The sequence below is a fragment of the Rhinopithecus roxellana genome, chromosome 4 (assembly GCF_007565055.1).
Source record: "Rhinopithecus roxellana isolate Shanxi Qingling chromosome 4, ASM756505v1, whole genome shotgun sequence".
Classification (NCBI taxonomy): domain Eukaryota; kingdom Metazoa; phylum Chordata; class Mammalia; order Primates; family Cercopithecidae; genus Rhinopithecus; species Rhinopithecus roxellana.
The window spans coordinates 163,888,841-163,910,642 of NC_044552.1; the positions used below are offsets into that span (position 1 = coordinate 163,888,841).

At 38.9% G+C, this 21,802-nt stretch overlaps 2 protein-coding genes across 2 annotated transcripts in view; one reads left to right on the forward strand and one right to left on the reverse strand.

Annotated features, from left to right (window-relative positions):
• Window positions 1–688: 688 nt before the first annotated feature.
• The window catches only part of TRAPPC3L (trafficking protein particle complex 3 like), a 49,335-nt gene continuing 28,221 nt past the window's right edge, over window positions 689–21,802 (reverse strand). Inside the window, exons 4-5 of the mRNA XM_010373225.1 lie at window positions 4,209–4,394; window positions 689–808 (exon numbers count right to left, since the gene is read on the reverse strand). Coding sequence (XP_010371527.1) covers window positions 689–808; window positions 4,209–4,394 — 306 coding nt within the window. The remainder of the gene's footprint in view (window positions 809–4,208; window positions 4,395–21,802) is intronic.
• On the forward strand, window positions 15,671–20,637 carry CALHM5 (calcium homeostasis modulator family member 5). The gene is made up of 2 exons (XM_010373224.2): window positions 15,671–16,279; window positions 19,656–20,637. The coding sequence occupies exons 1-2, from the start codon at window positions 15,740–15,742 to the stop codon at window positions 20,043–20,045; spliced, it is 930 nt and encodes a 309-aa protein (XP_010371526.1). The 5' UTR covers window positions 15,671–15,739; the 3' UTR covers window positions 20,046–20,637.

A 21,802-nucleotide genomic window follows, 5' to 3' on the forward strand; every position in this document is an offset into this window, starting at 1 on the left:
ACTTGCGAGTTATCTGCAGAGCCCAGTAGATTCTGGGCTGCCTTGTAGGCTGCCCTTGTGTGCCAATGGTCTGGTGAAGATTACTGTGTATTTAATTCAGTACATTTGAATTTTAAATGTGTTTTGGTCACAGAGAAAACATTCTGTGGAAGATTTTTTAGGGGATGAAAATGATAGTAGAAATTCTAAATTAATAAGCTTTGGGGTAAGAATGTATTTTCAAAGAATATTATTTATCCTTTATTTAACAGGTTTCCTGGCCTGACCATCAAGCAATATTTTATGAGAAAAGGAAGGAATTTGGTTATTATCAGCTATATTAAAACTAAATAAAATAAATTAAAATTAAATGTTATTTATAAATGTTTCAAAATTATCATTGAATAAATAGCTTGACTTGGTGATTATAAATCAAGGGTAGTATCAGGAGGCTAAAGCTATAAACCAAGCTAATACATGAGAAAATCACATTATATGAAATTTTGTGGACATGAGATTGAAAATGTGTGATCTATAAGCAAAAGGAAAAAAAAAACTTAAAATTTTTATGCCCTGCATTTCAAATTTCTGGCTGATTTATAAGCCTTTCAAAGTTCATGCTATTAAGCAATTCAAAATTTCTATGTCTATACATGTTTAGCTAATATTAACTCAACTAGCCACCCTGTGGCATTTTCCGTGCTGTTCTTCATTTCTTCCGTCGATATTTTTTCTCGTCTCGCTTTTTTAGAAATGTTATTCCTATTTCTGTCACACTGTCACCTTTTAGTCTGTCTTGCAAGAATGTAACATCAGCAGCCAAATGAACCTAGGAAAGAAGAAAAAAACAGGCCTGTGTCATTTAATTAAAAAACAGAAAACTAAATTTTTCTCAGTCTTTTTTCAGCTTTCTTTATGTTCCTTAAGAAATGATTTTTTAAAAAGATTGTTCGTGGATAAAGGGCCCTTTACTGAGTATCCTCCAGAGATGGTACAGCTGTGTGTCAGCTCTGTGGTGTGACTCTGCAAAGAGAAGGGTGGTCCAGGCCAACTAGGATGACTGGGACACATAGACTCTGCCAAGCTTAGCTCGCTGTGCAAGGCTGAATTATGGATCCATCTTTAGAAGAACACAAATTCCCAGCTCGAAGATAGCCTTGACCCAGTGTGCTTAGTCAGCAGAATTTCCAAGAATAAATGGATTCTTAAATTTTTGCTCTCAAACAGATTTGCCATAAATCATTCTGTCATTTGCTAAATAACATAATCACTTATTCTAACAACATTTAGCAGTCACTTATGGTTTGAAGGCTTTGAGAGTAATATCAATTAAATGAATTATAGATATAAAATTGAAGATTGAAATTACAGACACGAATATTTGATACTCAGGCCTTCTTTTTCTCTGTAAGGTATTTCCCATTTCCCAGGCACTGAAGTAAGCAGGACTTACTTCTTTATTCATTAACATGTGTCCACATAAGAGCAGCATGATATTGCTGACCTACCCCCAATAGTGTATTTATTCAGAGTTATTTTGTTTTATTGGGAAAAATAAATAAGTAAAAGCACCTAGTAAAAGCAAATAATATGTGAAAAATGCCCACGTGTAGCAGGAAATTAATTGATATTTATTGAATCTTACCTGACTCACTCCCCTCTCTCACTAAGAATTCCTTAGCTAGTCAGCCTCAATTTATTAAACCCTTAGTGTACCAAATTATCTGACTCATACTGGGCCTGGCCTTGCAATGCCTACCATTTAACAGAAGGACATAGACTGCACTTGGAAATACAGAAGCAAAATTCATCCTTAACTTTTTCTTCCATAAGATTTTTTAAGTCTTTGTCAAAATTTAACAGAAAATAAGTTAAATTAACAGGGAGACAATGTTGAAGCTATTTGGATATCTGGGGACACATGAGGTCTGATGCCAGCTGTCATTCAGCAAATATAATCAACTGTTATCTATAAGAGTAGAAGACATTCTTTTCCTATTTCTGACTTGGTTTTATGGTTTCTCCCTTTGCCCATAAACGCTCAGAATGCTTTCCCACCCCTTCCTTGATCTCATGGCCACCGACTACAGGACAAGTCTAAAAAGATGCTAGGGTGGAAGCATGGAGAATCTGTGTGAACAATACATTGTTTCTATTGTTTTATGCTTTTGGATTACTTGTTATTCTGTTTCCCCCTAATTATCAGAAATAATTTAAAATTACATGCATGCCTCATTATTAGGTAGATGAATACATGGCAAGACTTTGGTTGCTATCTGGTCCCACCATTCTTAATAGCTAAGCTTCTGGGAAAATGAGACTTTGATGACTCTCATCTCTTCCTAAGCTGTTGTTGGCTCACCAATCTTTGACAGATTGTCTTCTTTCCCTCCACTTTCCCAAAGGAGCTTTTACCAAGGCCCTCCTGGGTCTTTTGGTTCCTAAATGTTGTGAATATTTTTCAGGTCTGGTTTAACTTAGACCTCTCTGCTGTACTTGTTCTTATTAATCACTCTGTCTTCTTGAAATGCTCTCCTCCCTTGTTTCTATGACTCCTTCTTTTCCTCCCTCTGATTTCTCTTTCTTGGTATCCTTTTCAGCCTTTGTGCTATTTAACCTACTTATTATATTTTATTGCTTCCTATGGTTCTGTTACTCCCTTTGCTTCTTGCTCTACAGACTCTGTCTAGGCATTCTTTTCCAATTCTAATGTTTCTTCAATCCATGTCTCTCTGTGAACTCCTGACAGGGATAAACAACCGTTTGCTGGACAGCCTCACTTGCATGTGTTAAACACCTCAACTCCAGCAGGCTCAAAATTGAACTCCTCACTTTGTCTCTACCAAGCCCAAGTACCAAGTACTCCTCTTGGTTTTACTCCTCTTGGTTTAATAGCACAACCATCTCTACAGGTTGCTCAGAAACTTACAAATCATTCTTGAACCTTTTTCTCAATTTTGTTCCTTTCAGCCAGTTCATAACCTAGTTTTATCTGTTCCATCTTTTTGATGTTGTTCAAATGGTCTTCCTCTCCCTATTCCTGCTGTCAAGGCTTTGTTCTGGTTTTACCTGAGGTTACCATCATAACTTCCAAAGTGCCCTCATCTTTTCCTTCAGCATTGTTCCCTCTGATATACTTTCATTTGGTTGATAAAGAAATGAAATTCCTAAAACACAAGTTTCAAAATACTATTCCACTGTTTTTAAACCTATATTGATTTCTGTTGCTTCCAATGTAAAAATCTGAATTTCCAAGCTTGTCATATGAACTCCTTTTCTTAAAATCAGTCTTCTGTAAAAAATTTAAACCTCCTTTCTCATGATAATCTGTCTCTCAATTTATATGTCAGTCATACTGAACTAATTCAAGTTCCTTGTTCCTTGATTGAAACATTCTTTTTGTACCTTTGGACATGCTGATTCTTCTACCTATTGTATTTTTTTTTTTCCTGCTCCTCTTACCCAAGGCTTTTATCTAACTCCTATTTTTCTTTCAAAAGCCAATTTAGAGTTTCCTTAGGAAGTCTAGGAAGTTTTTCCTGCCACAGGTTCTCTCATAGCCTTAATTATACCTATTTGTACATCTGACTTCTCCATTAGAAAGCAGATTCTTTAAAGGCGGCAACTACGTCTTGTTCATCTGTGTATACTCAGTGCCTGACACTTAGCAGATACTAATAACTGTTTTAGTTAAACCAATTAATAATTCAGGTATAAAATCCAGCCTCCAAAATGGCCAATGATCCCTACTTCCTGTTATTCACACCCTCAGGTAACCCACTCCTCCATGGCACCAGGGTTGGCCGCATAAGTGGCCATGTTGTGATTAGATCTACAAAGAGGTCCATGTGGCCAGGAGCCTCATGAAGCCTCCTGCCAACTGCCAGCAAGGCACTGGGGCTGTGTGAGCTTGGAAGTAGATTCTCCAGCCTCAGTCAAGTTGCCAGAGGTTGCAGCCCTGGCCAGCAGATTGACTGCATGTGTATTAAGCCATGAAAGACTCCGAGTGACAACAACCTAGCTAAGCTGCTCCCAGATTTCTGATCCTCAGAAACTGTGTGAGAAAATAAATGTTTGTTTTTATAACTGCTACATTTTGGGGGTACTTTGTAACACGTTATTAGATAACCAATGTACCTAGCAAAATGAATTATGTATATTGGTTATCTTATTTTAGTCTTAGAAGGACTAAGAGATTCTTCATTCATTCTTCACTTATTCAACTTTACCATTTCCAAGGCACCTCTGATAATCCCACACAGCAAGTTGCAGTAGCACAGAGAAGATCGTCCAGCAGGGAGCTCTTCCACAAACTCCACCAGAGGATTCTTGTCTAGAATCAGGGAAAATTCATTTCTGCTTGAATTGTTACAGGTCACACTTGGTGTAATTCCCAGATACATCTTGAAAGCAACCTGATAAGAAGAAAACAAAATTACTAAAACTTGGTCTAGAACAAATAACTATTAGCAGACTAAACAAATACCCTGTTCTAGGCATTGCAGCACAATGGTTAAGCACATGGAGTCTATAGTCAGGAAGTCTGGCTTCACCCTTAGCTTTGCAATTTATTGATCCTATGCTGTGAAATTTTTAAGTATTTTTACTTGTGAATCACTTCCAAGATTCTTGAATAGGAACAGCTCCAGTCTACAGCTCCAGCAAGATCAACAGAGAAGATGGGTCATTTCCAACTGAGGTACCTGGTTCATCTCACTGGGACTGGTTGGACAGTGGGTGCAGCCCATGGAGAGTGAGCCGAATCAGGGCAGGGCATCGCCTCACATGGGAAGCTCAAGGGGTCAGGGGATTTCCCTTTCCTAGCCAAGGGAAGCCATGAGTGACTGTACTTGGAGGAATGGTACACTTTTGCCCAAATACTGCACTTTTCTCGCGGTCTTCACATCCAGCAGAACAGGAGATTCCCTCCCTCAGGAGATTCCCTCCAAAGCCTGTGCCTAGCTCTGCAGGTCCCATGCCCACGGAGCCTTGCTCGCTGCTAGCACAGCAGACTGAGATTGACCTGGGATGCTGAAACTTGGTGGGGAGAGGGGTGTCCGCCATTGCTGAGGCTTGAGTAGGCAGTTCTATGCTCACAGTGTAAACAAAGTGGCAGGGAAGCTCTAACTAGGTGGAGCCCACCACAGGTCAGCAAGGCCTACTGCCTTCCTAGATTCCACCTCTGGGGGCAGGGCATATCTGAACAAAAGGCAGAAGACAACTTCTGCAGACTTAAACGTTCCTGCCTGACAGCTCTGAAGAGAGCAGTGGTTCTCCCAGCATGGTGTTCGAGCTCCAATAACAGAGAGACTGCCTCCTCAAGTGGGTCCCTGACCCCCATGTAGCCTGACTGGGAGACACCTCCCTGTAGGAGCTGACAGACACCTCATACAGGCAGGTGCCCCTCTGGGACAAAGCTTCCAGAACAAGGATCAGACAACAATATTTGCTGTTCTGCAGCCTCTGTTGGTGATACCCAGGCAAACAGAGTCTGGAGTGGACCTCCAGAAAACTCCAACAGACCTGCAGCTGAGGGGCCTGTCTGTTAGAAGGAAAACTAACAAACAGAAAGGAATAGCATCAACATCAACAAAAAGGACATCCACACCAAAATCCCATCCATAAGTCATCAACATCAAAGACCAAAGACAGATAAAACCACAAACATGGGGAGAAACCAGAGCGGAAAAGCTGAAAATTCCAAAAACCAGAACACCTCTTCTCCTCCAAAGGAACACAACTCTTCACCAGCAGGGGAACAAAACTGGAGATGGAGAATGAGTTTGACAAGTTGACAGAAGTAGGCTTCAGAGGTCAGCAATAACAAACTTCTCCGAGCTAAAGGAGCATGTTCTAACCCATCGCAAGGAAGCTAAAAATCTTGAACACAGTTTAGACAAATGGCTAACTAGAATAACCAGTGTAGAGAAGCACTTTAATGAGCTGATGGAGCTGAAAACCATAGTACAAGAACTTCATGAAGCAGACACAAGTTTCAGTAGTCAACTGGATCAAGCGGAAAAAAGGATATCAGTGACTGAAGATCAAATTAATGAAATAAAGTGAGAAGGCAAGATTAGAGAAAAAAAGAGTGAAAAGAAATGAACAAAGCCTCCAAGAAATATGGGACTATGTAAAAAGACCAAATCTACATTTGATCAGTGTACCTGAAAGTGATGGGGAGAATGGAACCAAGTTAGAAAACCCTCTTCTGGATATTATCCAGGAGAACTTCCCCAATCTAGCAAGGCAGGCCAACATTCAAATTCAGGAAATACAAAGAACACCACAAAGATACTCCTTGAGAAGAGAAACCCCAAGACACATAATTCTCAGATTCACCAAGGTTGAAATGAAGGAAAAAATGTTGAGGACAGCCAGAGAAAAAGGTTGGGTTACCCACAAAAGGAAGCCCATCAGACTAACAGAGGATCTCTCTGCAGAAACTCTACAAGCCAGAAGAGAGTGGGAGCCAATATTCAACATTCTTAAAGAAAAGGATTTTTGACATAGAATTTCATATCCAGCCAAATGAAGCTTCATAAGTAGAGGAGAAATAAAATCCTTTTCAGACAAGCAAATGCTGAGAGATTTTGTCACCACCAGGCCTGCCTTACAAGAGCTCCTGAAGGAAGCACTAGACATGGAAAGGAACAACCAGTACCAGTCACTGCAAAAATATGCCAAATTGTAAAGACTGTTGACACTACGAAGAAACTGCATCAACTACTGGGCAAAATAACCATCTAGCATCATAATGACAGGATCAAATTCACACATAGCAATATTAACCTTAAATGTAAATGGCTAAATGCCCCAATTAAAAGACACAGACTGGCAAATTGGATAGAGAATCAAGACCCATTGGCTGGGTGTGATGGCTCATGCCTGTAGTCCCAGCACTTTGGGAGGCCAAGGCAGGTGAATCACAAGGTCAGGAGATCAAGACCATCCTGGTTAACATGGCAAAATCCCGTCTCTACTAAAAATACCAAAAAATTAGCTGGGCATGGTGGTGGGTACCTGTAGTCCCAGCTACTCGGGAGGCTGAGGCAGGAGAATGGCGTGAATCCAGGAGGTGTAGCTTGCAGTGAGCCGACATCACACCACTGCACTCTGGCCTGGCCAACAGAGTGAGAATCTGTCTCAAAAAAAAAAAAAAAAAGAGTCAAGACCCATCAGTGTGCTGTATTCAGGAGACCCAACTCATGTACAAAGACACACAGAGGCTCAAAATAAAGGGATGGAGGAAGATCTACCAAGCAAATGGAAAGAAAAAAAATAGCAAGGGTCACAATCCTGATTTCTGATAAAACAGACTTTAAACCAACAAAGATCAAAGGAGACAAAGAAGGCCATTACATAATGGTAAAGGGATCAATTCAACAAGAAGAGCTAATGATCCTAAATATATATGCACCCAATACAGGAGCATCCAGATTCATAAAGCAAGTCCTTAGAGACCCTACAAAGAGACTTAGACTCCCACACAATAATAGTGGAAGACTTTAACACCCCACTGTCAATCTTAGACACATCAATGAGACAGAAAATTAACAAAGATATCCAGGATTTGAACTCAGCTTTGGACCTAGCAGACATAATAGACACCTACAGAACTCTCCACCCCAAATCAATAGAATATGCATTTTTCTCAGCACTACATTGCACTTATTCCAAAATTGACCACATAGTTGGAAGTAAAGCACTCCTCAGCAAATGTAAAAGAACAGAAATTATAACAAACTGTCTCTCAGACCACAGTGTAATCAAATTAGAACTCAGGAGCAAAAAACTCACTGAAAACTGCACAACTACATGGAAACTGAGCAACGTGCTCCAATGACTACTGTGTAAATAATGAAATGAAGGCAGAAATAAAGATGTTCTTAGAAACCAATGAGAACAAAGACACAATGTACCAGAACCTCTGGGACACATTTAAAGCAGTGTGTAGAGGGAAATTTATAGCACTAAATGCCCACAAGAGAAAGCAGGAAACATCTAAAATCAGCACCACAATTAAAGAACTAGAGAAGCAAGAGCAAACAAAGTCAAAAGCTAGCAGAAGACAAGAAATAACTAAGATCAGAGCAGAACTGAAGGAGATACACACACACACACACACACACACACACACACACACACACACCCTTCAAAAAATCAATGAATCCAGGAACTGGTTTTTTGAAAAGATCAACAAAATAGATCTACCACTAGCAAGACTAATAAACAAGAAAAGAGAGAATCATCAAATAGACACAATAAAAAATGATAAAGGGGAATATCACCACCGATCCCACAGAAATACAAACTACCGTCAGAGAATACTATAAACACCTCTACGCAAATCAACTAGAAAATCTAGAAGAAATGGATAAATTCCTGGACACATACACCCTCCCAAGACTAAACCAGGAAGCAATTGAATCTCTGAATAGACCAATAATAGGTTCTGAAATTGAGGCAATAATTAATAGCCTACCAACCAAAAAAAGTCCAGGACCAGACGGACTCACAGCCAAATTCTACACAGAGGTATGAAAAGAAGCTGGTACCATTCCTTCTGAAACTATTCCAATCAACTGAAAAAGAGGGAATCCTCCCTAACTCATTTTATGAGGCCAGCATCATCCTGATATCAAAGCCTGGCAGAGACACGACATAAAAGAATTTTAGGCCAATATCCCTGATGAACATCAATGCAAAAATCCTCAATAAAATACTGGCAAACCAAATCCAGCAGCACAACAAAAAGCTTATCCACTACCAACAAGTCGGCTTCATGCCTGGAATACAGGGCTGGTTCAACATATGTAATCCATCACATAAACAGAACCAAAGACAAAAACCACGTGATTATCTCAATAGATGCAGAAAAGGCCTTCGAAAAAATTCAAAAGCCCTTCATGCTACAAACTCTCAATAAACTAGGTACTGATGGGACATATTTCAAAATAATAAGAGCTATTTATGATAAACCCACACCCAATATCATATTGAGTGGGCAGAAATGAGAACATTCCCTTTGAAAACCGGCACAAGATAAGGATGCCCTCTCTCACCACTCCTATTCAACATAGTATTGGAAGTTCTGGCCAGGGCAATCAGGCAAGAGAAAGAAATAAAGAGTATTCAATTAGGAAAAGAGGAAGTCAAATTGTCCCTATTTGCAGATGACATGATTGTATATTTAGAAAACCCCATCATCTCAGCCCAAAATCTCCTTAAGCTGATAAGCAACTTCAGCAAAGTCTCAGAATACAAAATCGATGTGCAAAAATCACAAGCATTCTTATACACCAATAACAGACAAACAGAGAGCCAAATCATGAGTGAACTCCCATTCCCAATTCCTACAAAGAGAATAAAATACCTAGGAATATAACTTACAAGGGATGTGAAGGACCTCTTCAAGGAGAACTGCAAACCACTGCTCAAGTAAATAAGAGAGGACACAAACAAATGGAAAAACATTCCATGCTCATGGATAGAAAGAATCAATATAATGAAAATGGCCAAACTGCCAAAGGTAATTTATAGATTCAATGCTATCCCCATCAAGCTACCACCTTCTTTCTTCAAATAATTAGAAAAAACTACTTTAAATTTCATGTGGAACCCAAGAAGAGCCCACATAGCCAAGACAATACTAAGCAAAAAGAACAAAGCTGGAGACATCACGCTGCTTGACTTCAAACTATACTATGAGGTTACAGTAACCAAAAGAGCATGGTACTGGTACCAAAACAGATATATAGACAAATGGAACAGAACAGAGGCCTCAGAAATAATACCACACATGTACAACCATCTGATCTTTGACAAACCTGACAAAAACAAGCAGTGGGGAAAGGATTCCCTATTTAATAAATGGTGTTGGGAAAACTGGCTAACCATATGTAGAAAGCTGAAACTGGATCCCTTCCTTATATCTTATACAAAAACTAACTCAAGATGGATTAAAGACTTAAATGTAAAACCTAAAATCATGAAAATCCTAGAAGAAAACCTAGGCAATATCATTCAGGACATAGGCATGGGCAAAGACTTCATGACTATAACACCAAAAGCAATGGCAACAAAAGCCAAAATAAACAGGTGGGATCTAATTAAACTAAAGAGTTTCTGCACAGCAAAAGAAACTATCATCAGGGTGAGCAGGCAACCTACAAAATGGGAGAAATTTTTTTCAATCTACCCATCTGACAAAGAACTAATATCCAGAATCTACGAAGAATTTAAACAAATTTATAAGGAAAAAAACCCCATCAAAAAGTGGGCAAAGGATATGAACAGACACTTCTCAAAAGACGACATTTATGCAGCCAACAGACACATGAAAAAATGCCCATCATCACTGTTCATCAGAGAATTGCAAATCAAAACCACAATGAAATACCCTCTCATGCCAGTTAGAATGGCAATCATTAAAAACTCAGGAAACAACAGATGCTGGAGAGGACATGGAGAAATAGGAACACTTTTACACTGTTGGTGGGAGTGTAAATTAGTTCAACCATTGTGGAAGACAGTGTGGTGATTCCTCAATGATCTAGAACTAGAAATACCATTTGACCCAGCCATCCCATTACTGGGTATATACCCAAAGGATTATAAATCATGCTACTATAAAGACACATGTACATGTATGTTTACTATGGCACTATTCAGAAGAGCAGAGACTTGGAATCAACCCAAATGTCCATCAATAATAGACTGGATAAAGAAAATGTGGCACATATACACCATGGAATACCATGCAACTATTAAAAAGGATGAGTTCATGTTCTCTGCAGGTACATGGATAAAGCTGGAAACCATAATTCTCAGCAAGATATCACAAGGACAGACAACCAAACACCACATGTTCTAACTCATAAGTGGGAGTTGAACAATGAGAACACATGGACACAGGGAGGGGGACATCACACAAAGGGGCCTGTCAGGGGCTGGGGGGCTGGGGGAGGGATAGCATTAGGAGAAATACCTAATGTAAATGATGAGGTGATGGGTGCACCAAACCATCATGGCACATGTATACCTATGAGACAAACCTGCATGTTGTGCACATGTACCCTAGAACTTAAAGTATAAAAATAAATAAATGAAAATACTATTTTTACTTGTATAGAATATTGTAAGAGGCTAATTTTCTGTGGAAAGAATATGGTTTATAAAAAATTACATCAAAGCATTATTTTCAAAAAACTTTTAAAAAGATATATATCCTTTCAGGGAGTAAGAAATTAAAATACAACTAATCATCAACATATCAGTTGATATTTGTCACACTGATACTAGCAAAGTATAAAACCCTGGATTAGAAGGGACCCAGGACACATTTGCCACAACAGTATGGTGACAGTCAAAGCAGAGGATGCTAGGGGCAGATTAGACCCAAGAATACATTTGGGAACAATTTTGGATTGCTGGCTGTTATCTGTGGTCTCAGTTACCTGTGGTCAACATAATTTGAAAATATTCTATAGAAAATTCTAGAATAAATAATTCATAAGTTTTAAATTGTGCTTCTGAGCGGTGTGATGAAACCTCTCACTGTCCCTACTCCATACTGCCCAGAACGTGAATCATCCCTTTGTCCAGTGCATTCACACTGTTTATGGTATGACCTGCTCATGCGTCACTTGTTAACTGCCTCAGTTAGCAGATTTTAGAAAAACATAATATATACAGGTTTGGTACTATCTGCAGTTTGGGGGTCTTGGTTGCAGGTATCCCCTGTGGGTCTTGTTTGCAGGTATCCCCTAATGGAGGTCGTCGTAGCAGGTATCCCCTGTAGGTAACAGGGGACTACTCTACTATCAAAGACAAGTCTCTAAGGAGCAAGTGGTAGTGGCGGGAGGTGCATAAATGAATTATAAAGTAACTTCGCAAAAAGGTCTGCTGTTTTACATTGCTTGAAGAATTTTACAATGTGGAAATGGAAGAAACTTGCAGACTGTGTCTTTTAAGGCCTTAGTTTCACAAATAAGTAAACTGGTATTCAGATAAGCCAAATGACACTGCCAAGACCATACTGTAACTTAATTCCTTGGCTCCTAGTCCAAGGCAATTTCTTTTCACAAAACACACAGGCCTGGACTTTGAAGTTTATTAATGAAATTTCAAGTGCAAAAATTAATTAATTAAGAGCTGTGTAGGAGAGAAATGGAAGCAATTTTCTTAAATTACTTATAATCAGAAGGACTAAGAGATTCCTTATTCATTCTTCATTTATTCAACAGACACTTCTTGAGCACCGCCATTCTGGCACAGTACCTGGCACACAGTGGGAGTTCAGTAGCCATTTGCAAGACAAAATTATAGAATGGGCATCTATTGACTGAATGTTTGCCGGGCAGACAAGACTAGGGGTCTGGAGGGAAGCGACAAAGACATTCTAGGTAGCGGGAACATCTCATGAGCATAAAATACCATGACGGAGTTCAGGGAAGCTCTACATATATCAACTTGTGAGCAGTTGTGAGCCCCAAAGGTGTGAACTGGCTAATGCAGAATTAAATTTCAGTTTTAGAGGGATCCTTTTCTTGTCAGCATAGAGGATGGATTTAGGGTTATGGATGGGTGTGAGCATGAGATCAAGGGCAGAGATACTAATCAAAAGTTTACTCTTATAGCCTAGGAAAGAAATGATGAGGACGCCTCATTTTGACTTTCCTTCAAAACTCAAACTCTCCCTAAACTTTCCCAACTAAAAAGCACATATCTCAAATCCTAAAATTTGACCTCTAACATTAGCCAGTTTAGGAAGATAGAAAATGAAAGGGCAAAAGTTGAAGGCATTCCCCCTAAGAAGTGGAACAGACAGGGATGCGTACTTTCACCACTTCTATTCAACATAGTGCTATTAATAGAAATCTCATCCAAAGCAATCAGCCAAGAAAAGAAATAAAGGGCATCCAAATTAGAAAAAAGGAAGTCAAACTATCTCTGTTTGTCAGTATAATCATGTATCTAGAAAACCCTAAAGACTCCTCCAAAAGACTACTAGATTTGATAAATGAATTTAGTAAAGTCTTAGTTTACAAAACTAACGTACCCAAATCATTAGCCCTGCTATACACCAACAACAACCAAAGAGTCAAATCAAGAACTCAACCCCTTTTATAACAGTTACAAAACAAACAAAAAAACAAAAAAACAAAAACCCACCGAGGAATATACTTAATGAAAGAGGTGAAAGATCTCTATAAGGAGAACTATAAAATGCAGCTGAAAGAAGTCATAGATGACACAAACACAGGGAAATATATGCCATGCTCCTGGATTGGAAGAATCAATATTGTGAAAATAACCATACTTCCCAAAGCAATCTATGGATTCATTGCAATTCCTATCAAAATACCAACATCATTTTTCACAGAATTAGAAAAAAAAAATCCTAAAATTTATATGGAACCAAAAAAAGAGCCCCAACAGCAAAATCAATACTAAGCCAAAAGAATAAATCTGGAGGCATCACATTACCTGACTTCAAATTATACTACAAAGGTATAGTTATCAAAACAGCATAGTACTGGTACAGAGGTAGATACACAAACCAATGGAACAGAATAGAGAACCCAGAACAAATTGATGTTTGACAAAGCATACAAAAACATAAACTGGGGAAAGGACACTGCATCCATTAAAAGGTGCTTGAAAAACAGGATAACAACATGTAGAAGAATGAAACTGGATCCCTGTTGCTCACCATGTACAAAAATCAACTCAAGATGAATCAAAGACTTATATCTAAGATGTGAAACCATAAAATTCTAGAAGGAAACCTAATAAAAACTCTTCTGGACATTGGCCTAGGCAAAGAATATATGACTAAGACCCAAAAAGCAAATGCAACAAAACCAAAAATAAATAAATGAGACCTAATTAGACTAATAAGCTTCTGCACAGCAAGGGAAATGAACATCAGGGTAAACAGGCAACCCACAAAATGGAAGAAGATATTTGTAAACTATGCATCTGACAAAAGACTAATATCTGGTATCTACAAGGAACTCAAACAAATCCGCAAGAAAAAAACAAATAATTCCATCAAAAAGTGGGCAAATGACATCAGTAGACATTTCACAAAAGAAGACACACAAATGGTCAACAAACATATGAAAAAATGCTCCACATCACTAATCATCAGAGAAATGTAAACTAAAACCACAATGAGATATCACCTTATCCCAGTAATAATGGCTGTTACGAAAAAGGCAAAAACAATAGATATTGGTATGAATTTTGTGAAAACAGAATTTTGGTAGAATGCTGGTAGGAATGTAAATTAGTACAATCTCTATAAAAAACAGTATGGAGATTTCTTTCTTTCCTTCTATTTATTTATTTATGAGACAGGGTCTTGCTCTGTCACCCAGACTGGAATGCAGTGGCATGATTTGGCTCACCACAACCTCAGCCTCCTGGGCTCAAGCAATCCTCCCATCTCTGCCTCCTGAGTAGCTGGGACTACAGGTGCATGCCACCAAGCCTGGCTAATTTTGGGGGTTTTTTTTTTGTAGAGATGGAGATTCACCATGTTGCCTAGGCTGGTCTCGAACTCCTGGGCTCAAGCAATGCACCTGCCTCGGCCTCCCAAAATGCTGGGATTACAGGCATGAACCACCGCACTTTTCTTTAGTTCTTAAAGAAAGAACTTTAAGTATTAAAAGTAAATCTATTATTCAATCCAGCAATCTCACTACTGGGTATCTACCCAAAGAAAAAGAAGTCATTATATATTTTTTTAAAAAATCTGCACATGTATATTTATTGCAACACAATTCACAGTTGCAAAGATATGAAACCAATCTAAGTAACCATCAACTGATGAATAAAGAAAAGGTGGTGTATATACACCATGGAATACTACTCAGTCATAAAAAAGAATGAAATATTGTCTTTTGAAGCAACTTGATGGAGCTAGAGGCTGTTATTCCAAGCAAAGTAACTTGGAAATGGAAAACCAAAAACTGTAGTTCTCACTTATAAGTGAGAGTTAAGCTGTGGGTACATAAAGGCATATGGAGTGGTATAATGGACTTTGGAGACCCAGAAAGAGGGAGAGTGGAATTGGGGTGAGGGATAAAATAATACATATTGGGTACACATACATATCCGGTGATGGGTGCACTAAAATCTCAGAATTCAGCACTATATATATATATATACACACATAATTCATCCGTGTAACCAAAACCCACTTGTACCCCAAAAGCTATATATATATATATATATATATATATATAATTTTCATATGTATTTATATATATGAAAAAAGAAAACAAATCCCTGTCTTCCAAATCTCAAGTCATAGCAAGAGGAAAAAAATTCAAGGTTTGCAGATTTGATTTGTCTCCTGATCAATCGGCTGAAACCTCTTTCTGTTAATGTTGATTCCTTACACTGGAAAATTCCTAGACTATTATTTGTATGAGTGAGAATTTCTTTTCTGACTTTCAATCCAAGCCACATGGAAAGAATGTAAAAATGGAGCCTGTGCACTTTGAATTTATTCTCAGCCTTTAGGCTGCAGTATCACAGCCCTGTTTCCACCAGTAGGAGGCATTATCTAAACATGTTGAGAAACAGTCATTCCTAAGGAATGACACTGTTTCCTTATGTGGCTCAATTCAGTCTGAGAAGAAGGACTGCTGTTTCTGATGAAGAAAGAGCTCCACCCTCAGCCACTGCCACAGCTGCTCTGCCAATAACAAAGGCACAACATTTTCCCTCTTTGTGCATCTCCAACATGGATGCTTTTCAGGGCATTTTAAAATTCTTCCTTAATCAGAAAACTGTTATTGGCTACAGCTTCATGGCTCTGCTGACCGTGGGAAGTGAGCGTCTCTTTTCTGTTGTGGCTTTTAAGTGCCCCTGCAGCACTGAGAATATGACCTATGGGCTGGTTTTCCTCTTTGCTCCTGCCTGGGTGTTACTGATCCTGGGATTCTTTCTGAACAATAGGTCATGGAGACTCTTCACAGGCTGCTGTGTGAATCCCAGGAAAATATTTCCCAGAGGCCACAGCTGCCGTTTCTTCTACGTCCTCGGCCAGATCACTCTGAGCTCATTGGTGGCTCCAGTGATGTGGCTTTCTGTGGCTCTGCTCAATGGAACTTTCTATGAATGTGCCATGAGCGGGACGAGAAGTTCGGGACTCCTGGAACTGATTTGCAAGGGTAAGCCCAAAGAGTGTTGGGAAGAACTTCACAAAGTTTCTTGTGGCAAAACTAGCATGCTACCTACCATCAATGAAGAACTGAAACTGTCCCTTCAGGCCCAGTCTCAGGTAAGAAAACACAAACTCGCCGTTTTCTCTCAGCATGAGCTTGAAGTATTCTCTCTGTCCTCCTTCAGCCAGGGCTGAGTCTGTGTCCTGTGAGAATATTTTGAAACTAAATGGAAACTGAAACCTGATGCAGCATTGAGACTATCTCAGGAAAAGCTTTTGAAAGGCTGGATGGTTCAGTAAAGTTGCTGAATAGATTATCTCTTTTCCGGTTCTGAAAAGAAAATATCCACTGGATTGTCCATATGTAAATAGTAAATACTTAAGTACTTTAAAATATTCTCTCTGGGTTGACTTGTAAATAAATAATGCCTAACACTAAATCATAAATTGAGTGTTAATGGCAGAGCTGTAATTGGAAATTACTGCCTTCTATCAATTATTTATATTCAAGTTCGTTTCTCAAACACACACATATATTATTCATCTATTAAAATGTAGTTGAATGAAATGAGTTAATACTTTTCAAAGTTGCGTGTAATATAATTAGTGTAGAGAGTCTCTTGAATGATTTCTGGCAACCGCTATCTCTGTGTATAAATATTACCAAGATTGAGAATAATTTCCCTTGTAAAGTAGGAATCAGCAGTTTTTAAATAGCCTCTGTGAAAAAGTGACCATACTCTCTAGGGAGATTATGTTTTATACTCTTTGTGCTATACAGCTAAAGGGGTTCTTAATTACTGCAGAAGCTCAAGATTGGGGCATTGTTTTATTTAACAGAAGGAAATCATATCTTTACCTAATTGATGCAGGGAAGTAGCTTGTCATTCCTCCAGGCACATGAACACAAATCCAGATGTACAGCCTTAGGAAGGACTGACCTCCCATTTATAGGTAGTAAGAATTGCATTCCCAAAAGCAAAACAAGCGGTAAGATTTGATAAGCAGATCTACAAATTGTCAGGAATGCTATCTGTTCCAGAATAAAGGCACTGAAATAGCATTATTTTACTTTTTCAACAAGGATTTGCCTTGGTAACAACACATCAAGGCAAAGTCTGTTTTTAAAATCATATACTCCAAAGCTGGTTGGCAGTAAAGTCATACTCTTCATAAATTGGTAAGTCAAAAAATTCTCCAAAACAAAATCTTTTCTTTAATGCATAAAGCACATCTTAGATAAAACATATCAGGCTCCCAAATGTCTTGTGTCTTTTACTGAAGAAGGGTATAACTTACAACTCTTACGATAGAGTGATTGATTTAGGGTTTGTGTCCTCAGGCACCAGGCTCCATTCAGTCAGTGCCAGGCCCAAACACCTATCATTGTGTGAGCTTCTCCGCTCTAAACACAGGCAGTAGGAAACCATGCACATCATGTCATAGCTTAGACTGAGCACACTGACCTGCTGATTCTTCATCAGAATGAGAAGGACCTGGGGCTGATTCCTGTGGGAAGATGCATAAGGAATGTGGGCAAGAGGAGTTGTATCAACAGCAGGTGCTGACTACAGAGGTTCAGATAGGCAGGAGGCAACATATAGCCCAGACCAATAATAGTTGGACATGTGCCTGGAGGTGGAAAAGAACATTCATCCATGGGTGGGGCAGATAAACAAAAAATCTAGCTGAATGACTCTCTATTCCTAAGGAATATAGTATGGAGTAGTGGAAAGAGCGCAGTCTTGGAATTATCTGGCCTTGGGTTTGTATGCTGACGCTATCAATCACTAGCTATGTGACCTAGAACTAGTGGTTCGACCTCTTTGAGTCCCAGTTTTCTCATAGTTGGTGGTAATATCACCTACTTTGGAGAGCTGTTGGAAGATTTTGAGATGATAGACATAAATGGGCATAAAGTTTCTGGTACACAGTAGGTGTTCCAAGTCCATGAGGAAAACTGTCAGGGTTTGGGGGAAGACATATGCAAAATAAGACACTATTGAGGGCTGCTATGGAAGCATCCACCATGCTCTAGTTTGACTCTGGGTACTGTGAATTGAGAGGAAGCATCGGTCAATGCAAAGGTCATGTGAAAGGGAGAAGGGGACCTGAAGCTGATGGAATAGTTTATAACTCAGCTGAAACTGGCTCCGATATTGAGATGAGATGGCGTACAGAAGCCTCAGCTGTGGAAAAAGAGGAAGATAGACAATGAAGGAAAGAGGAAGATACAAGGTAGCCAACCACAAGCCAGTCAAGGACTTTCACATGATGGTAGTTGTGCCTCACTCATTAATTATAAGTATAGAAAGATATTATGAATTCATTAACACAATTACATAAGTGTATATACATTTGAAGAATAGCAGCATATAATATTAGCTAAAACTTAATGAACACATGTGTCCAGCATGATTTCATTAGATCCACCAAATTACCCTTCAAGATGAGTAACCCCCATTTCACAAGTGAAGGAACTGAGACACAAGAATATGCACAGTAAGGGGAAAGTTTAGATTTAAACCTGAGTAGTGCCAGTCCAGAGTTGGCATTGGTGCAGAGGTTGAGACCCTTCACAGACACTCTATATCTGAGCCAGAAGTTGGGAACCACTGATTTAAAGCTTATTTGTGGTTTTGTTACGGTCTGAATGGGTTCATTTGTAGATTATTTCTATTTTCAAATAGGCTCATATGCTAAAGAATATTAAGGATCATTTAAACTAAATGTCAAGAGACACCTTGAAAAAAATGTTAGTTTTCCAAACATAAAATTAATTCCAATTGTGAAAACAGAATTAGAGCCAAAAAAGTTAGAAGATAATTTGAGCTATTTAAACTTTTGCTTTTAAGATCCAGGGGAGAAAAGCTGAACCATTTCATATTCAGGAAAGTGTTTGTTTTTTCTAATTATCAAAAATCAAGACAAATCATTTTCAAGTTTTAATGATCCTACTTTTTTCTCAGCCTTTAAATTCTTATGGCTTCAGCTTCCTGATTGTATCATCTGTCTCCCTTTTCCATGGACAGTGAGTAATGGCAGAAAAAAAAATTAGTCACTAGCTATGTATATACATTTATCAATGCCTAAAAATGCCTGGCTGAAGAGCTGGTCATTTGCTCAAATGACTACATTTACTTATGCACAGAATATTTTCCTCTCAGAGCTAATACTATCTGAGCTTGATTTCTGTAAGTCTTATGCAATCTATACTTTGTACTCTTCTCCATCTGCCTGCCTTCTGGTTATTTCTTTGCATCAGCAATGTTGGGGAGGAGAATAGAGATTAGGTAAATACTAACTTTATTTTGAGTTTGCCTAATAAATTTAAAAAGTGAGTTTAAAGTGTTTACAAATTAAGATGAATGTTTTCAAATGAGGTATGCCAAAGACCATGGTAATAATTTAGCTATACACTTCTCAATAATACCACCCTAGCTCCCTAAATGACTTTGCTTTTATGTGTACTCAATATTTCTTTCTTGTTAAGATTCTAGGATGGTGCCTGATTTGTTCAGCATCTTTCTTCTCTCTGCTCACCACATGTTATGCTCGCTGCCGATCTAAAGTTAGCTACCTTCAGCTGAGTTTTTGGAAGACATATGCACAAAAGGAGAAGGAGCAGTTGGAAAACACATTTCTGGACTATGCCAACAAGCTGAGCGAGAGGAACCTGAAATGCTTTTTTGAAAACAAGAGGCCAGATCCTTTTCCCATGCCTATGTTTGCTGCCTGGGAGGCTGCTTCAGAGCTGCATTCTTTCCACCAAAGCCGGCAACACTACAGCACCCTCCACAGAGTGGTGGACAGTGGTCTGGAACTTAGCCCTGAGGATGATGAGACGACAATGGTCCTTGTGGGTACTGCCCACAATGTGTAGCTCATCCACCATCACTGACTCATGGGCTCATTCTGGGATCCTCCTAACTTATCACCAGTAACCTGTGTATCTCTGTATTTTCTTACATTTGGAGTATCTTTACAAGACAATAACACAAAGGAAACTGCTTTGAAGGTCTCAAGTGGAGCATCAGTATGTGCTCAAATTGATGCTGAAGGGTGACAAAGATGCTCTTGCATTGGTGGAGAGTTGGGTTCAGTAGGCCCAAATGTTGCTCCAAGATCTAAGATTTTATCATTCAACAGAGAGACTCATGTGAGAGGGCTCATCAGTCTCTGTAAATATTGGTTGCAGAATTTAGGGGCAGAAGCAATGGCTTGTGAGTGAGCAAGTTACTCTTAACACAGATTGCCTTACACAGCGGCTCCTGCAGTGTGATCAGCAGGAGTCTTTGTCCTTCAAATCTATCCTTTTAAGGATGTATGAAATTCTGGAATTCATTCCCTCAGAATCTGAAGACCTCAGTTCTCAAAAATGAAAAGTTGCAAGAATATGATGCCTGAAACTGAAAGTTTTTCACATGTTTTCACTGTATACTGAAAATATGCCCCTGGAAGCAGGGCTGCATCATGATTTTGTGAGCTTTATGTACTTTTGCCTTTGTGAACCACTTCCTACATTCAAAGTAGTAGTAACAAATATATACATATATAGAGAGAGAAATACATATTTATAACTGCATTGATAAAAGGTGAATATATTAGCATTTTCTTCAGCCTAAAAGTTTATGTATTTTCTTCTGATTTTAAAAGAAATTAAAAACATTTAGTAGACCCTTACAAGTATTGTGGGTCAGGTTCTGATGAGAGCAATTTTCCAGGTTGCGAACTGCTTGCTGCCTTCTCAGTCAGTGTCCTTCCATGGTGGAAAGTGCAAATCAACTCCCCTGAGCATTTTTTATAAGGCACTAATCCCATTCCTGGAGGCTCCACCATCATGACCCAATTACTTCTCAAAGGCTCTGCTTCTTAATACTATCAGCTTGGGGGTTAGGATTTCAACATATGAAACTGGGGGAGACACAAACATTCAGACTATAGTAGGGTAAATTGACCCTGACTAAAGGTCTGGGGACACTGTCCAAAGCAGTACTGGCATAAAACTGTATTGCAGTCTTACATTTATCAGAAATAATGCAAATCTTGCATTCTACAATGTACTATATCCACGTCAGTATATACATATATATGTGTATGTGTATATGTACATAAATTCTCCTTAAATCTCTGGGAAGAATTGTGCTTAAAAAAAGAACTATGTTTTGTGCTGTGGGTCATACCTTATATCAGTGGGAGTCTATCTCTCCTAGTTTGAGAAAACTGAAAATTAACTTTTTATTAACATGAAACATGGTGGCAAACTGAATCCTACAAGTATAGGACCCAGAACATATCTATGTTATTGTCATTTACAAGAAGAAATATGTGTTTGATCTTTCTTCCTATTCCTGGTGCAGAGCTCCTAAAACCTTTGGGACCTCCCAAGTGATGTGTCTGGTAGTATGCAAATGAGATGACTGATGGTTAGTGGCTTCTGAATGGCCTCAGAATGGGGTCTGGTTGCCAAGGGAACCAACCATGTGTTTAGAGGGTTGGAACTTTCAGTCCCACTGCCAGACCTTGGGGAAGGGAGAGGGGCTGAAGGTTGAGTCGCTCACAAATGGATAATGATTTAATCAATCATGCCCAAGAATAAAGCTTCCCATAAAAATCCAAAGGACAGGGTTCAGAGAGCTT

Excerpts from the sequence above, each read along its gene's own strand:
- CALHM5 (XM_010373224.2), top strand. The coding sequence starts at position 15,740 with ATGGATGCTTTTCAGGGCATTTTAAAATTCTTCCTTAATCAGAAAACT. Across the intron at positions 16,280-19,655 it reads CCCTTCAGGCCCAGTCTCAG|ATTCTAGGATGGTGCCTGAT; the intron begins GTAAGAAAACAC and ends TTTCTTGTTAAG.